Source organism: Rhipicephalus microplus, chromosome X (genome assembly GCF_043290135.1).
Source record: "Rhipicephalus microplus isolate Deutch F79 chromosome X, USDA_Rmic, whole genome shotgun sequence".
Classification (NCBI taxonomy): domain Eukaryota; kingdom Metazoa; phylum Arthropoda; class Arachnida; order Ixodida; family Ixodidae; genus Rhipicephalus; species Rhipicephalus microplus.
Genome location: NC_134710.1, coordinates 482,462,246 through 482,477,682, shown reverse-complemented (window position 1 = coordinate 482,477,682; position 15,437 = coordinate 482,462,246). Strand labels below are relative to the sequence as shown.

The 15,437-nt window shown below is 46.4% G+C and overlaps 1 protein-coding gene across 3 annotated transcripts in view; it reads right to left on the bottom strand.

Moving 5' to 3' along the window:
* The window catches only part of LOC119160789 (O-acyltransferase like protein), a 625,262-nt gene that overhangs the window by 308,079 nt on the left and 301,746 nt on the right, over positions 1-15,437 (bottom strand). For all 3 annotated transcript variants that reach the window (XR_005108333.2, XM_037413024.2, XM_075880874.1), the window contains exon 3: positions 14,758-14,869. Coding sequence is in view for 2 of the 3 variants with exons in the window: in XM_037413024.2 (XP_037268921.1) it covers positions 14,758-14,869 (112 nt within the window). In the remaining variant the exon portion in view is untranslated. The remainder of the gene's footprint in view (positions 1-14,757; positions 14,870-15,437) is intronic.

Genomic DNA, 15,437 nt, shown 5'->3' with positions numbered 1-15,437 from the left:
TTGTGGTTCGTCATTGATCTTACACTTAAGTCTCGTTACTATAGTCTGGTTTGTCTGCTCGTTCATGCCGTTTCGTTGTGGATGAGGACATGAGGTGAGTAGTTGGTGTATACGATTATGTTTTAAAAACTGCTTGAATTTTCTGCAGTAAATCTTGTTCCACGATCTGAAAGGAGATTCCGTGGTTTTCCAGAAGAAAATTTGTTTTTCAGCATGAAATGTAGGCGTTGCTGTTCTCACTTTTATGAGCAAACGCCCATACGTAGCGAATCGCATGATCAATAACCAAGTGTATAAACCTTTTTCACGAGCCATATCCAGAAAATCCTCCAATGGTGTCTATTGCAAAAAGTTCGAAGGGCTCTTCAGCTGGAGGCAGTGATTGAAGCGTCCTAAACTTTTTTGCTTTTCGTCTTCTTGCATCTCTGACATGTATCACAATGCCGAATGTAAGTGGAAACATCGGTTACCATATGCGGCCAATAATATTGCGGAGACAGGAGTGATAGCGTCTTCTTCACTCCGACATGCCCAAAATGTTGATGTTCATTCTTCAGAATGTTTGGGCGTAGTTCATGGGGCGCGTATATTTTCCGTAGTCCTTCTATTAACGATGATGATATTATTTTCCAATGAGTGCGTTCCTTTTAGACGCTCATTGTTGCATCGCTGAAGGTCGTCATGTGATAGACGATTACCTATTGGGGCTCTGGAGAGTGCATCTGCTTCGACATTACTTGCGCCCTGTTTGATGTTCACAACATACATTGACAGTTTCAAAGACAACCAGAAGAGACGACCTTGAGAATTTTTAACATTCTTCAGCCACTGGAGTGCAGAGTGATCTGTTACAACAGTGAATGACTTTCCATGAAGGTAGCAATGCTATTTATCAATGGCATCTACAATGGCCAGACATTCTCTTTCTGTAATAGCATAGTTCACCTCGTGCTTAAGTATTTTGCGGAAATAGTAAGCAACAGGATGTTCTTTGCCTTTGTCATCAGGTTGTTTCAGCACTGCACCGATGCCTTCGCTAGATGCGTCACAGTACTCAGTGCATGGTCTCGAAGGGTCGTATATGCAAAGCACCGGCTCTTCAGTTATCCACTCCTTCAGTTCACGAAAGGCTTGCTCGCATGCTTCTGTCCACACCCACTTGCTGCTTTTGTAGAGTAGTTTTGTGAGTGGAAGAGCGATATCACTGAAGTGGGGGATGTACTGACGGTAGGTGTTTAGAGTGCCCAGAAAACTCTGGAGATCTTTTTCACGTTTTGGTGTCGAAAATTTGAGTATGGCAGCCACATTACTTTGCTTAGGTGTCTCTGTTTCTTGTGAAATTTTGTCGCCCAGGTATTAAATGCTGCAGCGTGTAAATTGGCACTTTTTTCGTTTGAGGTTTACGTAATCGGTTTTGAGAGCTTTCATAGGCGCCTCAAGGTGTCGTATATGATCATTGAATGTCTCTGAGTATACGACCGCATCATCAAAGTAATTAATAACATTGGTGAGGTATTCTTTCATTATTATTGATTTCATGGCTCTTTCAAATGTAGCTGGAGCGTTCTTTAACTCAAACGGCATTACCAACCACTCAAAATAACCATCAGGCGTGACAAATGCAGTTTTCTGAACATCGTCAGGATGCATTTGGACACGCCAGTATCCCGACGTTACTTCCAACATAGTTAAAAACTCAGCCTTTCCCAAGTGGTCAAGAATATCATCTATACGTGGAATTGGTGGAAAGTCGGGTACCATTATGGCATTGAGTTTCCAGTAGTCAATACATAGACGAGTCCGTCCTTCACCTTTCTTTTCTGCTAAAATGACAGGTGCGGTGTAGGGCGATAATGAAGGCCTCACAACACTTTCCTTGAGAAGAGCGTTAACTTGATTGTTGATCTCCACTTTGTCTGCCTGTGTACATCGGTATGGTGCTCGACGAATAGGGACAGCATTGGTAAGTGCGATCCTATGTTTCTCAGTAGTGATGCACTCAATATCTATCTGAGATTTCGAAAATATCTCGTCATACTTGCTTAAAAGAGAATCGAGCACCACAGACTCATGCTCTGATAAGTTTTCTGAAGTCAGGGTTCGCATCAGCGGGGCTTGAATGGTTTTCATTTCATTGTGATGCGGAAGGTTCATATTCTCACGTGCTTGTGTCACTGACTTGCTTTCCAGATTTACAGAAAGATTGAAGTATGAAGCGCTGTCTAGGCCAAGAAATATTGGCGTTCTCATGCCTCGAAGCACATGTGCATAAACTTTTTTTATGACGTTCCCATTTTGTAACTGAATGTTTACGTGACCCAAAGTTCGATTGCTTGATGCAACTTGCTGGACCGTGACGCTGGAGTCTCTCATCAACTGAAGTTTTAGCTGTTTGTACACATCCTCGCTGATACAAGTAATTGTTGCTCCTGTATGGAGAAATGCATTTACTGGCTTTCCGTTTATGAGAGCACTGAAGTGTATTAATGAATCTCTGGGTCGCCCTCCTCGTTTCCCCGTTCAGTATCAATAGAAAACAAATTGCCGCGGCGCGGACATTCGTTGTGCGAGTGACACTGTCGTGGGAAACCAGCAGCTGAGCAGTATCTACATTAGTTTTGCGGGGCACGCGCTTGAGGAGTTATTGTCAGTTGCTGTGGTCTGCTGAAGAGACGTGGAGCTCTTGATGCCATACTAGCGTTACGAGTAAAGAAAACTCCTCTCACCCATTTTAAAGATGTCTCGGCCCGTTGAGCAGCGGTGAGGCACTCCAATGACGAGTTGAAAGACAGTCCGGCGAGCGCCAGTTCCACATCAGAAGGAACACCATCAGTCAGTCCAGAAATGATGTGGCGCTCTTTCAGATCAGTTAAGGAACCCAGTCGCTTTTCCTCGTCGTAGTAGACCTTGATGGTCTGCCCTCCTTTCAGTCGGTAGTGAATGAAGAGACGGAAGGCATCTCCGTCCGTCGTAGCAAAGCGGGCTTGCATGTCACGCTTGATATCGTCCCAAGTTGTCTCGTCGTTGCCGAAAATCTCTGTCAGGTACCACTTGAACGCTTCTCTTTCAATATATTCGTTGAAGTGACTGACGCGATTGCGGTGAGTTCATGACGCCTCGGCTGCCTTCATGTCGAAAAGAAGAAGCCACTTGTTGATGGGGACGTCTTCTGGTGTTCCCTTGAACTTCTGTATGTTGAGCGGAGGCTTTGGCTTAGCCATGGCACGTTGATGAGGTCGATCCTGCCGACTTGTGGGGCGCTACAAAATGGAGACGCGTCGTGGTACAGATGCAATGCGTTTATTCCAATGCACGCGCACTTTCTCTTCGTCGCCTTCTCCTAGAATCACCTTGTTAATGCATCACACACACACACACACACACACACACACACACAAACACACACACACACACACACACACATATATATATATATATATATATATATATATATATATATATATATATATATATGGTCACTAAGAGCACTATTGCCAGTTTTCTTTGTTTCTTCGTCGAGATATGGGTGATAACACAACAGAAACGCTGTCAAGAACAATACATAAATTTACTTTTCCACAGTTTCGGGAGCACTACTCCCTTCGTCAGAGCATCAGATTATGAGAACAAAAAGCTGCTGAGAGTATCCGTATAAGTTCAACCACTATAAACTTTTCTTCAAAAGGCGTTACATCTTCATCCGTACGTCCGGCAGCAAATATCTTTAGAGAGTCACAGCTTCACTCTTAATGTGTTGTTTTCAAAGTCCTCATCAGTGTGACAACAGAAGAACACATGTTCCAGCATTTACATAGTCAGAATTATTGCAGTCGTTCATCACGGCAAGTTTGTTATTTCTTAGCAGCCTAAATCATTGCCTTAGCTATCAGAAATTTATGAGGAGATGTAGGTTGGACAGAGTAACACATTTGTCACCCTTTACTCAGGTTACCTTTTGATCTTATATGGACATGCCCCATGCCGATGACGATCGCAGTGTATACAAAAGCGTCTATTAAGTCAATTAATTCTGGGACATAGTTACATTTTTTATGTTTTCTTTGCGTGATGTGCCTTCTTCTACTTGTAATCTTGCACGCTCGTTATTTCAATAGTGCATTCACTTTCATTGTGTGCATGACATTTCTCCTTCCTTAAACACCACTCCATAGATTATGTAGTCAACGCTTTGGAGTTCTGCATATGCTTCTTCTTGCTTTCAATACATACAACTTAAGCGGCTGATATTCGACAATTTTTGTTTTTTGCAAGGCGTCCTAGCTACATTTCGCTTGTCAATAAAGCCAGGAACAAGTACACAATCTTCCTACTTTCATAAACACCTATCTGAACATTCATCTGACTATCAACCTATTGAACTCTCGAGGTCCCGAGTGTGGGAGAAACAAGGACAACTAGCCCGCTGGTGCCCTATAGGTGAACTCATGGGCAAACACGATTTCAGTTTGTTACCACGGCGCATATTGTCACGTGTTTGCTCAAGACGATGGCAGTTGTACATGTGCCATGAAGGACTATGAAATGAATGAAAAAGAACTCGTTTGCGTGTTCTGATAAAAAGACCGACTTGCTTCTGGTTTCTCAATCGCTGCGGTAAAACCTCTGTTTCAACGTCGTGACACCCGTGGAGGTGTTGGAGCCTACAACCTGATGCAGGACAGTCTTGCTCAGATACGTTCACCTCGACCAGACACTCAGCTCCTCGTCAGTAAGGCGGTGCACCAAGTCAGTCGGCTCCTACTAGGCCTAAGTCCAGATTCCGCACCTGTTCCGCCTCTTTCCAGCATGGTAGCTCTTATGACATCCACGGTTATCCTGCCTTCGCAGACCACTCTTCCCTCGCAGCTGACTCTTGAACATCCTCGCGATCCTGAAGTGTTCCGTGTGGAAGAGTATGAGGATGTCGAGGACCTGCTTTAACAGTTCGAACGGGTCGCTGTATCCAACCACTGGAGCGAACAGCGCAAACTTGGCCGTGCATAATTCGAACTGGAAGATAGCACTCGCATGTGGTACGAGAACCGCGAGGCTAAATTCAATCTTAGGAATATTTCTGTCGAAAACTTTTCCCTACATTTTTGAACTCGGACCAACGGTATTGCGCACAGCAACTGATTGAAGCTCGCGTGCAAAAACTTAATGAAACCGCCGCCATGTACGCAGAGAGTATGATTCGTCTCTTTCGACGAGCTGACCCTGACATGCCCGAGGCGAAGAAGCTGCGTCACCTAATGCAGGGTGTTAAGGAACCAGTGTTTGCGGGCCTTGTACGAAACTCACCTACAACAGTAGATGAATTCATTAGAGAGGCGACTGTCATCGAGCATGCACTGCAACAACGATGCCGACACTTTGACCGCCTGCCGAACCACACGGCAGTTTACTAGTGCTGCACCTCAGAACACTGCCATATGCGAAAGTTCCCTGCGACGAATGATTACGGAAATACTGCGTGAGGAACTTTGGGCCCTCTGCGTTCCTCCTACCAAACCGCCTGTCGCATCTGTTGCCGAAACCGTCAGCCAGGAGTTGAGGCAAGCCGTTACACCACCCACGCCAAGTTCTGAGGCACATCCAGCGAGCTACGCTTACGTGGTCTATCGTCCTCCACCGTTATTTGTGGTGACGCCCTTCCCGCCACGACCCACTGCTATACCTTGGTGGCAACGGGATGCTACAAGACGACCACCAGTTCACTGAACTGGCTAATGGCACATGGCCAACCGTCGACCTATTTGCTTCCGCTGCGGAGAACCTGGTTACATCGCCCGCTATTGCCGTCATGGCAATTCTGGGTTGGGGAACTTTTCTCGTGCCGCTTCTCTCCGCTCTGAAGACCTTCGTGCCCACGATGCCGATCAACTGTCGCCTAGCCAAGCAACTCCACCGCGTCACTGGCGACCTCCATCACCTGCGCGTCACCGTGACTTTCCGCAGAGCTACGCGGACGTCACCAGAGGCTGTTCGCTTAGCCCGTGCCGGAGAAACTAACTGCTGCGACCTCGGGGGGCAAGGTTGCCAATCGTCGAGACACTGAAAAGATGCCCCTATTATCGCAAGAAGTTAGACGACAACGACGACGAACACGACGATGAATACTAATGCCGATGAAGTTGTACGTGCCGATCTTAGCGTTCTCATTGACGGACATCGGGTTACAGCACTGGTCGACGCTGGCGGCAACTTCTCAGTCATGCGACAAGAGCTCGCCGACCACCTTAGGAAGGTCAAGACACTGTGCACAGGGCCGCACATAAGAAGTTCTGGTGGTCAGCTGATTACTCCCGCGGTAAACGCACCACTCGACTTCGCATCGGGGATTCTAGCTTCGTGGCCACTTTCGTCCTGCTGTCAGACGGCTGACAACAGCAGTGACGAACCACGCGGCCGTTTGCGAATATCCGGCGAAGTGATGCTCCCACCGAAATCCTGTTGCCTTGTGTTGGTGTCTACTGGGTGGCCTTGCTATAAAAATGTGATAGCGGAGCACACAGTCACTCTTTTGTTCACGCAAGGCATTTCCCTCGCGAGGAGCGTCCTGGAACTTACTGGTGGACAGGCAGATGTTCTCCTCACAAACTTCAGCAACGAGCGCCGTCAAATTCAGAAGGGTACCGCAATCGCTTAATAAGACAATGTCGACCAAGCCGGGGATTGTTTTTCTTTGCAACCAGATGAGGCGACTGTCCTCGCCTCGACAACTTTGACGGTGGACATCGGCTCCACACTACCGCCCTCTGATAGGAAGCGCCTGCTTGAATTTATATAGCAATTCGAAGACTGCTTTTCGCGTACGTCAAAGGTCCAGCAAACACTATTGACAGTTACCGCATCATATTTGAAGACAAGACACGACCGGTTCGGCTGAACCTCTGCCGTGTGGCTCCGAAAGAACGCGAGGAGATTCAGAAGCAAGTACAGAAAATGCTCACGGATGACGTCATACAACCTTCGAAAAATCCTTGGGCGTCCCCCGTGGTTCTGGTCAAGAAACCAAACAGCAGCTTGCGCTTCTACATTGATAATCGCAAATGGAACCAAGTCACGGAAGAAGACGTCTATCCACTGCCCCGCATAGACGATTCACTCGATCGGCTGGGTCATGTGCGCTATTTCTCTTCAATAGATCTCCGAAGCGACTACTGGCAGATATAAGTCGACAATAGTGATCGTGAAAAAATGGCCTTTGTAACGCCTGATGGCCTTTATGAAATTAGGGTGCTTCATTTTGGGTTGTGCTCGGTGCCAGCCACTTTTCAGCGTCTCATGAACACCATACTATCAGGCCTGAAGTGACAAACATGCTTGGTCTATTTGGACGATCTTATTGTATTCTCAGCAACATTCGAGGAACATCTCAGCCGTTTATTCACCGTCCTCCAAGCCATACGTTCAGCCAGCCTTACTTTAAAACCGGAAGATGTCATTTTGTTTTCAACGAACTCAGCTTCCCAGGCCACACCGTCAGTCACGACGGTGTTAGAACTGACCCGGCCAAGATAGATGCTGTAGAGAAATTTCCTGCACCCCGCGACAAAATGGTTACGAGACGCTTTTTAGCGCCTACTACCGGCGATTTATCGAGAACTTTTCGTCTATTGCGGCGCCATTGACACGGCTCACACGTGAGGATGTTCCCTTCTTTTTGGGGTGAACAAGAGCAAACTGCTTTCAATGAAATACGAAAACGCCTGCAAACACCTTCACACTGACCTTCAAACACCTTCAAACAGCATTCACACTGACGCCAGCAATGTAGGTCGGGGTGCCATTCTGTTGCAAAGGCAAGACAGCTGTGAAACAGTAATAGCCTACGCCAGAAGAACACTGTCTCGTACGGAGGAGAACTACTCGACTACCGAGAAGGAGCGTCTCAATGTGGGTGGGCAGTCATCAAATTTTGTCCATATTTGTACGGCCGCTCCTTCAAGGTTGTTAGCGACCATCACTCTTTGTGCTGGCTCAACAACCTTAAGATCCATCTGGCCATTGGGCGCGCTGAAGCCTAAGGCTGCTAGAGTTCGACATGACCATTATCTATGAAGCTGGGAAGAGGCACACCGATGCCGACTGTCTCTCGCGGTCGCCAGTGGAGAATATCTCCCATCATGACGAAAACATCGGCGCGGCATTCTTGGGAGTTGTCAACACGGCCACTACTGCACGAGAGCAGAGCAGTGACGCCGATCTGTTACCGCTCATTGAATATTTAAAAGGGCGACGTAAAGACGTGCCGCGGTTATTTGCCAGAGGACTTCCATCTTTTTACTTTCGAAACAATGTTCTTTATAAAAAAAACTTCTCACCAACCAGCAACCCGCACTTGCTCATCGTGCCTGCCTCCATTCGAAAAGATATTATGGAAGCGTGCATGATAAAGGAGCTTCTGGTCTTCTAGGCTACACCCGAACGTTGTGTCGACTATGATGCAAGTACTACTGGCCAAAGTTACCTGCTGCTGTTAACCATCACATGCGAACTTGCACCGACTGCCAAAGACGCAAAGCGCCTCCCAGCAAGGCAGTCGGTCTTTTACATACAGTAGAATCACCACCGAAGCTGTTCGCCGAGATCGGAATGGTTTTCCTGGGTCCCTTTCCAACTTTCACAACCGGGAACATACAGATGGATTATTGCAGCCACCGATTACCTCTCCCGTTATGCGGAGACTAAAGCTAAGCAGCGCAGCACAGCAGCAGAAGCCGCTCAGTTCTTCATTGAAAAAATCGTCCTGCGCATGGCGCTCCGACAGCAGTCATAACAGACGGAGGACCTGCATTCACCACAGAGCTTTTGGAGTCGGTTCTCATACTCAGCGGTACAGCTCACCGGAGAACAACTGCATACCACCCGAACTGACGTAGTGCCTCAATAGGACACTCACAGACACGATTAGCAAGTACGTTGACACAGAACATAAAAACTCAGGCCAGATATTGCCGTACGTGATCTTTGTATATATTAGCGCTAGGCAATAAACCACTGGAATGACACCGTTCAGTCTTATCTATGGTCGCGGAGTCAAGACAACGTAGGACGCCATGTTGCCGCATGAGTGCGACAACATCCATGTAGACGCGGAAGAATTCACTCAGCGCGCCGAGAAAGCCAGACAGTTCACGCGTGTGCGCATCTGTTATCAACAGCATCAAGATGCATAACAGTACGAGCCCCAACACAAGTTCATTAGCTACACACCAGGCGACAAGCTCTGAGTATGGATTCTGATACGTCGACGTGGACTGTCTAAAAACTGCTGAGACGGTACTTTGGCCCATATAGCGTCACGCGACGCTTGAACGAGGTAAAATGCGAAGTTGTTCTCAAAACTGACTATAGTTCTAAGTGCGAAAAGCATTTTGTCGAAGTCGGGCACGTTGTGCTCACGAAACCCTAATTATCGAGTTAATTATCTCACAGTTACTGTGTTGATGCGACCACTTCATACGCCTGGTAGAGCGCTTAAGTGGCGCATCGGGACGATGGCTCTTTCGGAGGGAGGCAAATGTCACGTGCTTGCTCAAGAAAGACGATGGCAGTGGGGCATCCGCCATGTAGGACTGTGAAATGGATGAAAAAGAAGAACTCGTTTGCGTGTTCTATTAAAAAGACCGATGTGCTTCTGGTCAATATTTCTTGAGCTTTTCCATTGCCGAGTACGTATCCATTTTAGGGGCGAAGCTCTTTATAGCGGAACCCGTTCTTCTCTCGTAGCCGTTGTAGTGTGTAACAAGCATGAACTTTTTACCTCCAAGGTGGTGCCAGTGACAGATTTCTTCTGTGCGTTGTTGAACAATAAAAGATAGTGCTCAATGTACATGCCAATGGCTGCTAAGGGGGAATGAAAGACAGGAGCATTCGACTTCAAGTTAACGCGCACTCTGCGATCTCCATTAGCAGCCATTGGCATGTACATTAAGCACTATATGACAAGAAAAGTTTGCTACGTTATATTCGCTGGGTGTAACCTCTTTAGTTTTAGAAAGGTTTAGCGAGCGTTGAGCTTCAGTGCCATGAATACAATGAACTAGTATATACCATATACTCGAGGTGGTTAAAGGTGGGAAGTAAATACGAAGCGCAAGCCGTAAGAAAGTTAAAGCCGAATTCTCCTGTCTCTCATTTCCCATCAGCAGCCATTGGCATGTACATTAAGCACTATCTGAGAGGAAAGGGTTGCTACGTAATACTCGCTGGCGTAACCTCCTTAGTTTTAGAAAGGTTTAGCGACCTTTGGGCCGCAGAGCCATAAATACAGTGAACTAGTATATACCATGAACTCGAGGTGGTTAAAGGTGGGAAGTATACCCGATGCGGAAGCCATAAGAAAGTGTTAGCGCCACCTTTTGTTTAGTCCTTGGAATGTCCACTGGATGGCGGTGCTTCTATATAGGGAATATATGATGAAAATATGCGAGATGGTGGTACTTGAAGTGTTGAATAGATGGACGAACGGACACACAGACAGATGCATGGATGGACGCATGAACGAATGCAGGGGCGGATGCATGGACGAACGCAGGGACGGACGCACGAACAGACACACAGGCAGATGTACGCATGGACGGTCACACAATGAACGCATGGACGGACGAAAGCAAGAACGAATGGACGGACGAATGCTTCGCACCACTCTCTATCATTCACTCCTTGGATATGCTGCCATTTTTAGGGCAAATTTGAATCAGCATTGGAGATAATATCGCAGTGTTTAACAAACATGGTTTCACGTGACATGTCTTTTTGCCATCCTGCGCCGTTTCACTGGCAAAAGCGGAGCTTTGCTCAACGAGTCATAGTACTATTGTAGACCTTTAACAGTAACTGGAGAGAGTTGGTTATAACAACCTAGAATCGATATCTACAAAACCGTCGCCTTCCCAGAAAGAAAAAAAGCGTGACGATGTGTAGAGCGATATGTGACATACTTACACATCCTGATCATTGAAAAGGCAACCTGAGCTTAATTCACGAAGCCTCTCGTTCGTAAGAGCTAATGATATTATTACGTTAATAATAGTAGGCTACTGATGGGCGCTTACAATGAATCACTAATACATGAAATTATATGCTAATCATACACTAGTGATATGCTTTGAGGTATCAAGGTTGGCTGACATATTCTCTAAGGACATGGTTTAAAGTAGGTAGTTTGTGCTAATATGGGCCCTGGAGTTTCGTAGTTCTGTAAGCTAGGACACAATGCTTGGTTGAGCTTTACTAAATTGAATTCTTTGGTCATTCTATACAAGCAAACACTTCCCAAATTATTCAAGCCTTAATTCTTGAGTACTGCACCACTTTTTGTAAGGCACGCAGTGTCAACACGCTGAAATGTCGACTTCCAAACGTTTTTAGATGCGAAGCAGCTCTTTGACTAGCCTGGGTAACTCCATCCGTCTGCACCGCTCGCATTGCTCGCGCTCGTCGCGGGTGAGCTCTCTCTTGTTTCATCCTCTGCCACCTCGCTTCATCTGTCTGCAAGAAGAAGCTTCGAGGCAGTGGTTATGCCCACTGCGCATGCCTCGAGAGTCTCGCAGTGCCGACATTGTGGACAGTGCGCCGCTGCTTGCCGCGTGATAGCGCCGATGGGCGGGACGCCGTCTTGGCATGCTTCCCGCTAGTTTTTGCGTATTTTTCCCGGCTGTCGCCGGCATTGAGAGGGTGAACGAAGCCGAATATGTTCGCGAATGGCGACGTCAACACCGAGGAGGCACGAGCCAGGGAAGCCGAATGCGAGCGTCGGCAGTAGAACATTAGCGACACCCGTGAGGTACGCGTCAAGAACACTGATCGCGTTCGAGAATAAAGTTAACGCGCGGATAACATTGACGAGATGCGAGCAAAGAAAGCTGAGCGCAGGCATCTTCAACGCGTCCCGCCTTTTGTGTGTTTGCGTTTAAAAGAAAAGTTTACTTGAGTAAACACTACACAGAATTTTGCTTCAAACCGTTGTTGCAGCACCCGCCTCGACACCCGTTTCAATCGAGTCAACGCCATGCGATCCGCTGCTGCTTCGCATCCCATCAGGGTTTCCTTCGGGGAGATCCTGTTTATTATTGTGCACTCAAAATCGTTATAAATTGTGAGATAACTAAGCCTAAATTATTTCCGCATGGTTCACGTGTCCCAGTGGAACCACCATTATACATAAATAAGCGCACTGCTACTGCGCAAGCTTAAGAGTTTGTCCATGCACCTAACCCCTTGTAGGGCAGCTGGAAATATCTGTCCCATTTTTCGTTCCCCACAAAATTGTTCGCGAAAAACAATGAGACGCATCAAGCCCTTTTTCTGTGTTCTTCCACCTATATTGAGGTTTTTACATTTCCGTTGAATCTCGTTTGGAAACTGTACAGTAGGTAGCGTTAGGTGTACATTATTTTCAAAATAGTGTTTCTCGTTTTACTGGCGGCACAAATTTGCGCATTGTGAGTCTCCTAAAAGAATATTTCAAGATGACAAGTGAGTGTCTCCTTTTCTGTGCTTCGGAAGAAATATTTCCAGCTTGTAATAATCGGGTGTTTTCAACAATGGCAACAATACTTACTCCTAGAAGCTTCTTAGAATGGTACCAAGGCAAAAACTGCATGACGAATGGATAAGCCCACTGTCACCGCTGCCTGCATTCGATGTGTAGTAAAACATTTCACCGACTCTTTTGTTTTCTGTTCGTTTGTAAAAACACAGGTAAACGATTGCTGACGTGAGAGGAAGCGCTGGAATTATACTTTAGCCTTTCTGAGGACCCTACATCGAAGGATTCCGAGAGAGATACTGATGAAGACATTACACCCGAGCTCGCTCCACCTGATTTATATGAGCAAGACAGTGAAGCCGAAGCAGCGGAATCAACGAGGAAACCACAAAAGCGGAAGGCTACCTATTCAAGAAAGAAAAGGAAGCAAAAGAAAATGCCTAAAATTTGCGACGAAGCAGAATTCAAAGAGGGGCATGGAATAGCAGCGAACCGGATGCCGTCATTCGTGTTCCGAAAATTTGTAATCCACAATAGAGTGCGAATTTCGCGACGACGCCTTGTGAAGCTTTTTTTTTTATTTTGACAAAGGTATCATGAACACACTAGTGACCGAGACAGACCGCTTTGCGAAACAGAAAGGCCAACAGCTTTGGAAAGAGCTCACAATTGATGAGCTCCGTGCATACTTTGGCATACTTCTGCTGATGAGCACAAACCCCAGACATCAAATGTACCTGTACTGGAGCAGTGACAGTTTTTTCAATTGTCCTGAAATATCAAAGGTTATGTCGTTCTGTCGTTTCCAAGCCATTATGAACTGTTTGCACCTTACCGAACTAACCAAAGAAAAAAAAAGAAAGGTGACGAAGGATACGACCAATTCGCAGGAGTGCATCCTCTCATGCTTGAACTGAATGAAAGTTTCAAGAGACAATACGCTCCATCAGCGCACCAAGCCATTGATGAGAGTGAGATACGACTGAAAGGCTGGTCCTCACTGAAGCAGTACCTCCCAATGAAACCTATCACGCGGGGATACAAGGTGTGGTGCAGAACCGACTCCCAGACAGGTTACCTGATTGAATTACAGGTCTACGAAGGTAAAGGTGCAGACGGATCTGCGAACGTAGGTCTCAGTGAGTATGTTGTGCTCTCCCTCATTGACGGAGTAGAGGCTGGTACGCAGCTATATTTCAATAACTTTTTCACGTCAACACGCCTAATGTAGGCCTTGAAAGAAAAGAGCATTTTGGCCGAAGGAACGGTTCACCCAAACCCCAAGGACTTACCTGACGAAATCTAACGGCATAACAAGCTACAGAAGAGACAGTATATCTGGCGGGCGAAAGGGAGCATCACAGCATATCAGTGGCGGGACAGAAAAAACGTACACGTGCTGTCCAACTTTCAGCACCCCGCGACACTTTGTTTTAAAGCTCTTTAATGGCTAATCCATATCCGTCCAGTACCCAGTCTCCGGCTACAATACCTGGATGGGCGGAGTCGAAAAGTTTGACCAAAGAAAGAACGCATACCTGGTGGATCGACAATCTAACAAGTCGTGGTACTGAATTTTTTTACTTTCTGCTTGACGCAGCAATAGCAAATGCTTTTCTTCAAATGAAAGCAGTCAGTGAATTGAGCTACCTTTGGTTCCGACTCATCCTTGGTCACCAGCTGATAAACGGGCAAACTTTCAAAGGGTTCAGCAACCGCCCGTATCGAGTCAACAAAAAAGGTGCCAAACATGGTTAAAAAATGGTAGGCGCTGCTGATGAAGTCCGATTTCTGGGAGCTGGACATCACCCTCAGCAGGTTGCAAAAAGGAGGTGGTGTCGTTGGTGCTCGACTGCCAAGAAAGAAGCGTGCGCCAACCTTCTGTGTTCTGTGTGCAATGTGTCCCTTTGTTCAACGTGTTTTGGACCTTTTCATGCCGGCCGAATGTTACTCCGGAGCCCTCAAGGAGCTTTGGGACAAATGCGTCCCATTTTTTTACTTTAATTTAGCGCCAGTGGGACAAATGTGTCCCAGTTTTTTTAATAAAGTACTCGTTGTACAGCCTTGAAATTTTTTTCCAAACTACCTCTGTTGGCTTGGTAACTAAAATAAGGCAACCTTTTTCTGTTTTTTTAAACATATCCTGCCCTGGAAAGGGTTTATGAAGAATGCTTTTTTTTATGCAGGATTCTCTGAATATGCTAAACAGATACAATAGAAGAATGTTCCGATGCGTAATACAGCAAAAAATGTCTTACGAGAACGAGCGATCTCTTCCAGTTCTTCTTCTTTGCACTCCGAAACAACACAAACGCCCCAGCGAAAGCCTGGTGTCCGAGGGTCGTTCATGTAGCTCATCAATGTAGGCGTCTGCAAGTGTTAGAGGGTGTCAAAAGTGAAGAGCACAATATTTAAATACACTTGGCAAAAAATGTGCCACACTTGCATGCGTTCATTAGGCGGGCATTTATGTATTAAAAAGGCTCAAAGATAGCACTACATGACTGCGGCCCTGCCATGTACCTGTGAAAGTACGACCTTGCTAACGATAATACACCAGCAATTGCCGGCACAACAGTGACATGTCATCATATCAACGATCAGCCGACTAGTCGGCGCTGGATCGGTTGCCGAGCGTCTGGCCACGATAGGCTGGCAGAATGACATGGCCCACAAGAAGACGTCGGCGATCGGTAGACAAAAGGCGGTTGTGTGGCACTTTCTTATACAGGCAACAGTTTTGTCGATGTATCAGTTCTCAGTGTGCCATACCGCACGCGTCGAGTTTTTTTTTCAACCGAAAAGGGTGTTTTATTGATGCCTCTGCAACAGCTTCATATTGGCGATGGTATTACCTAATTTTTTGCGCTTCACACAAGTATGTAATTTAAAAGTTGGAGGTCAGGCACTTTTTACGATATGCTTACGTATATTATCG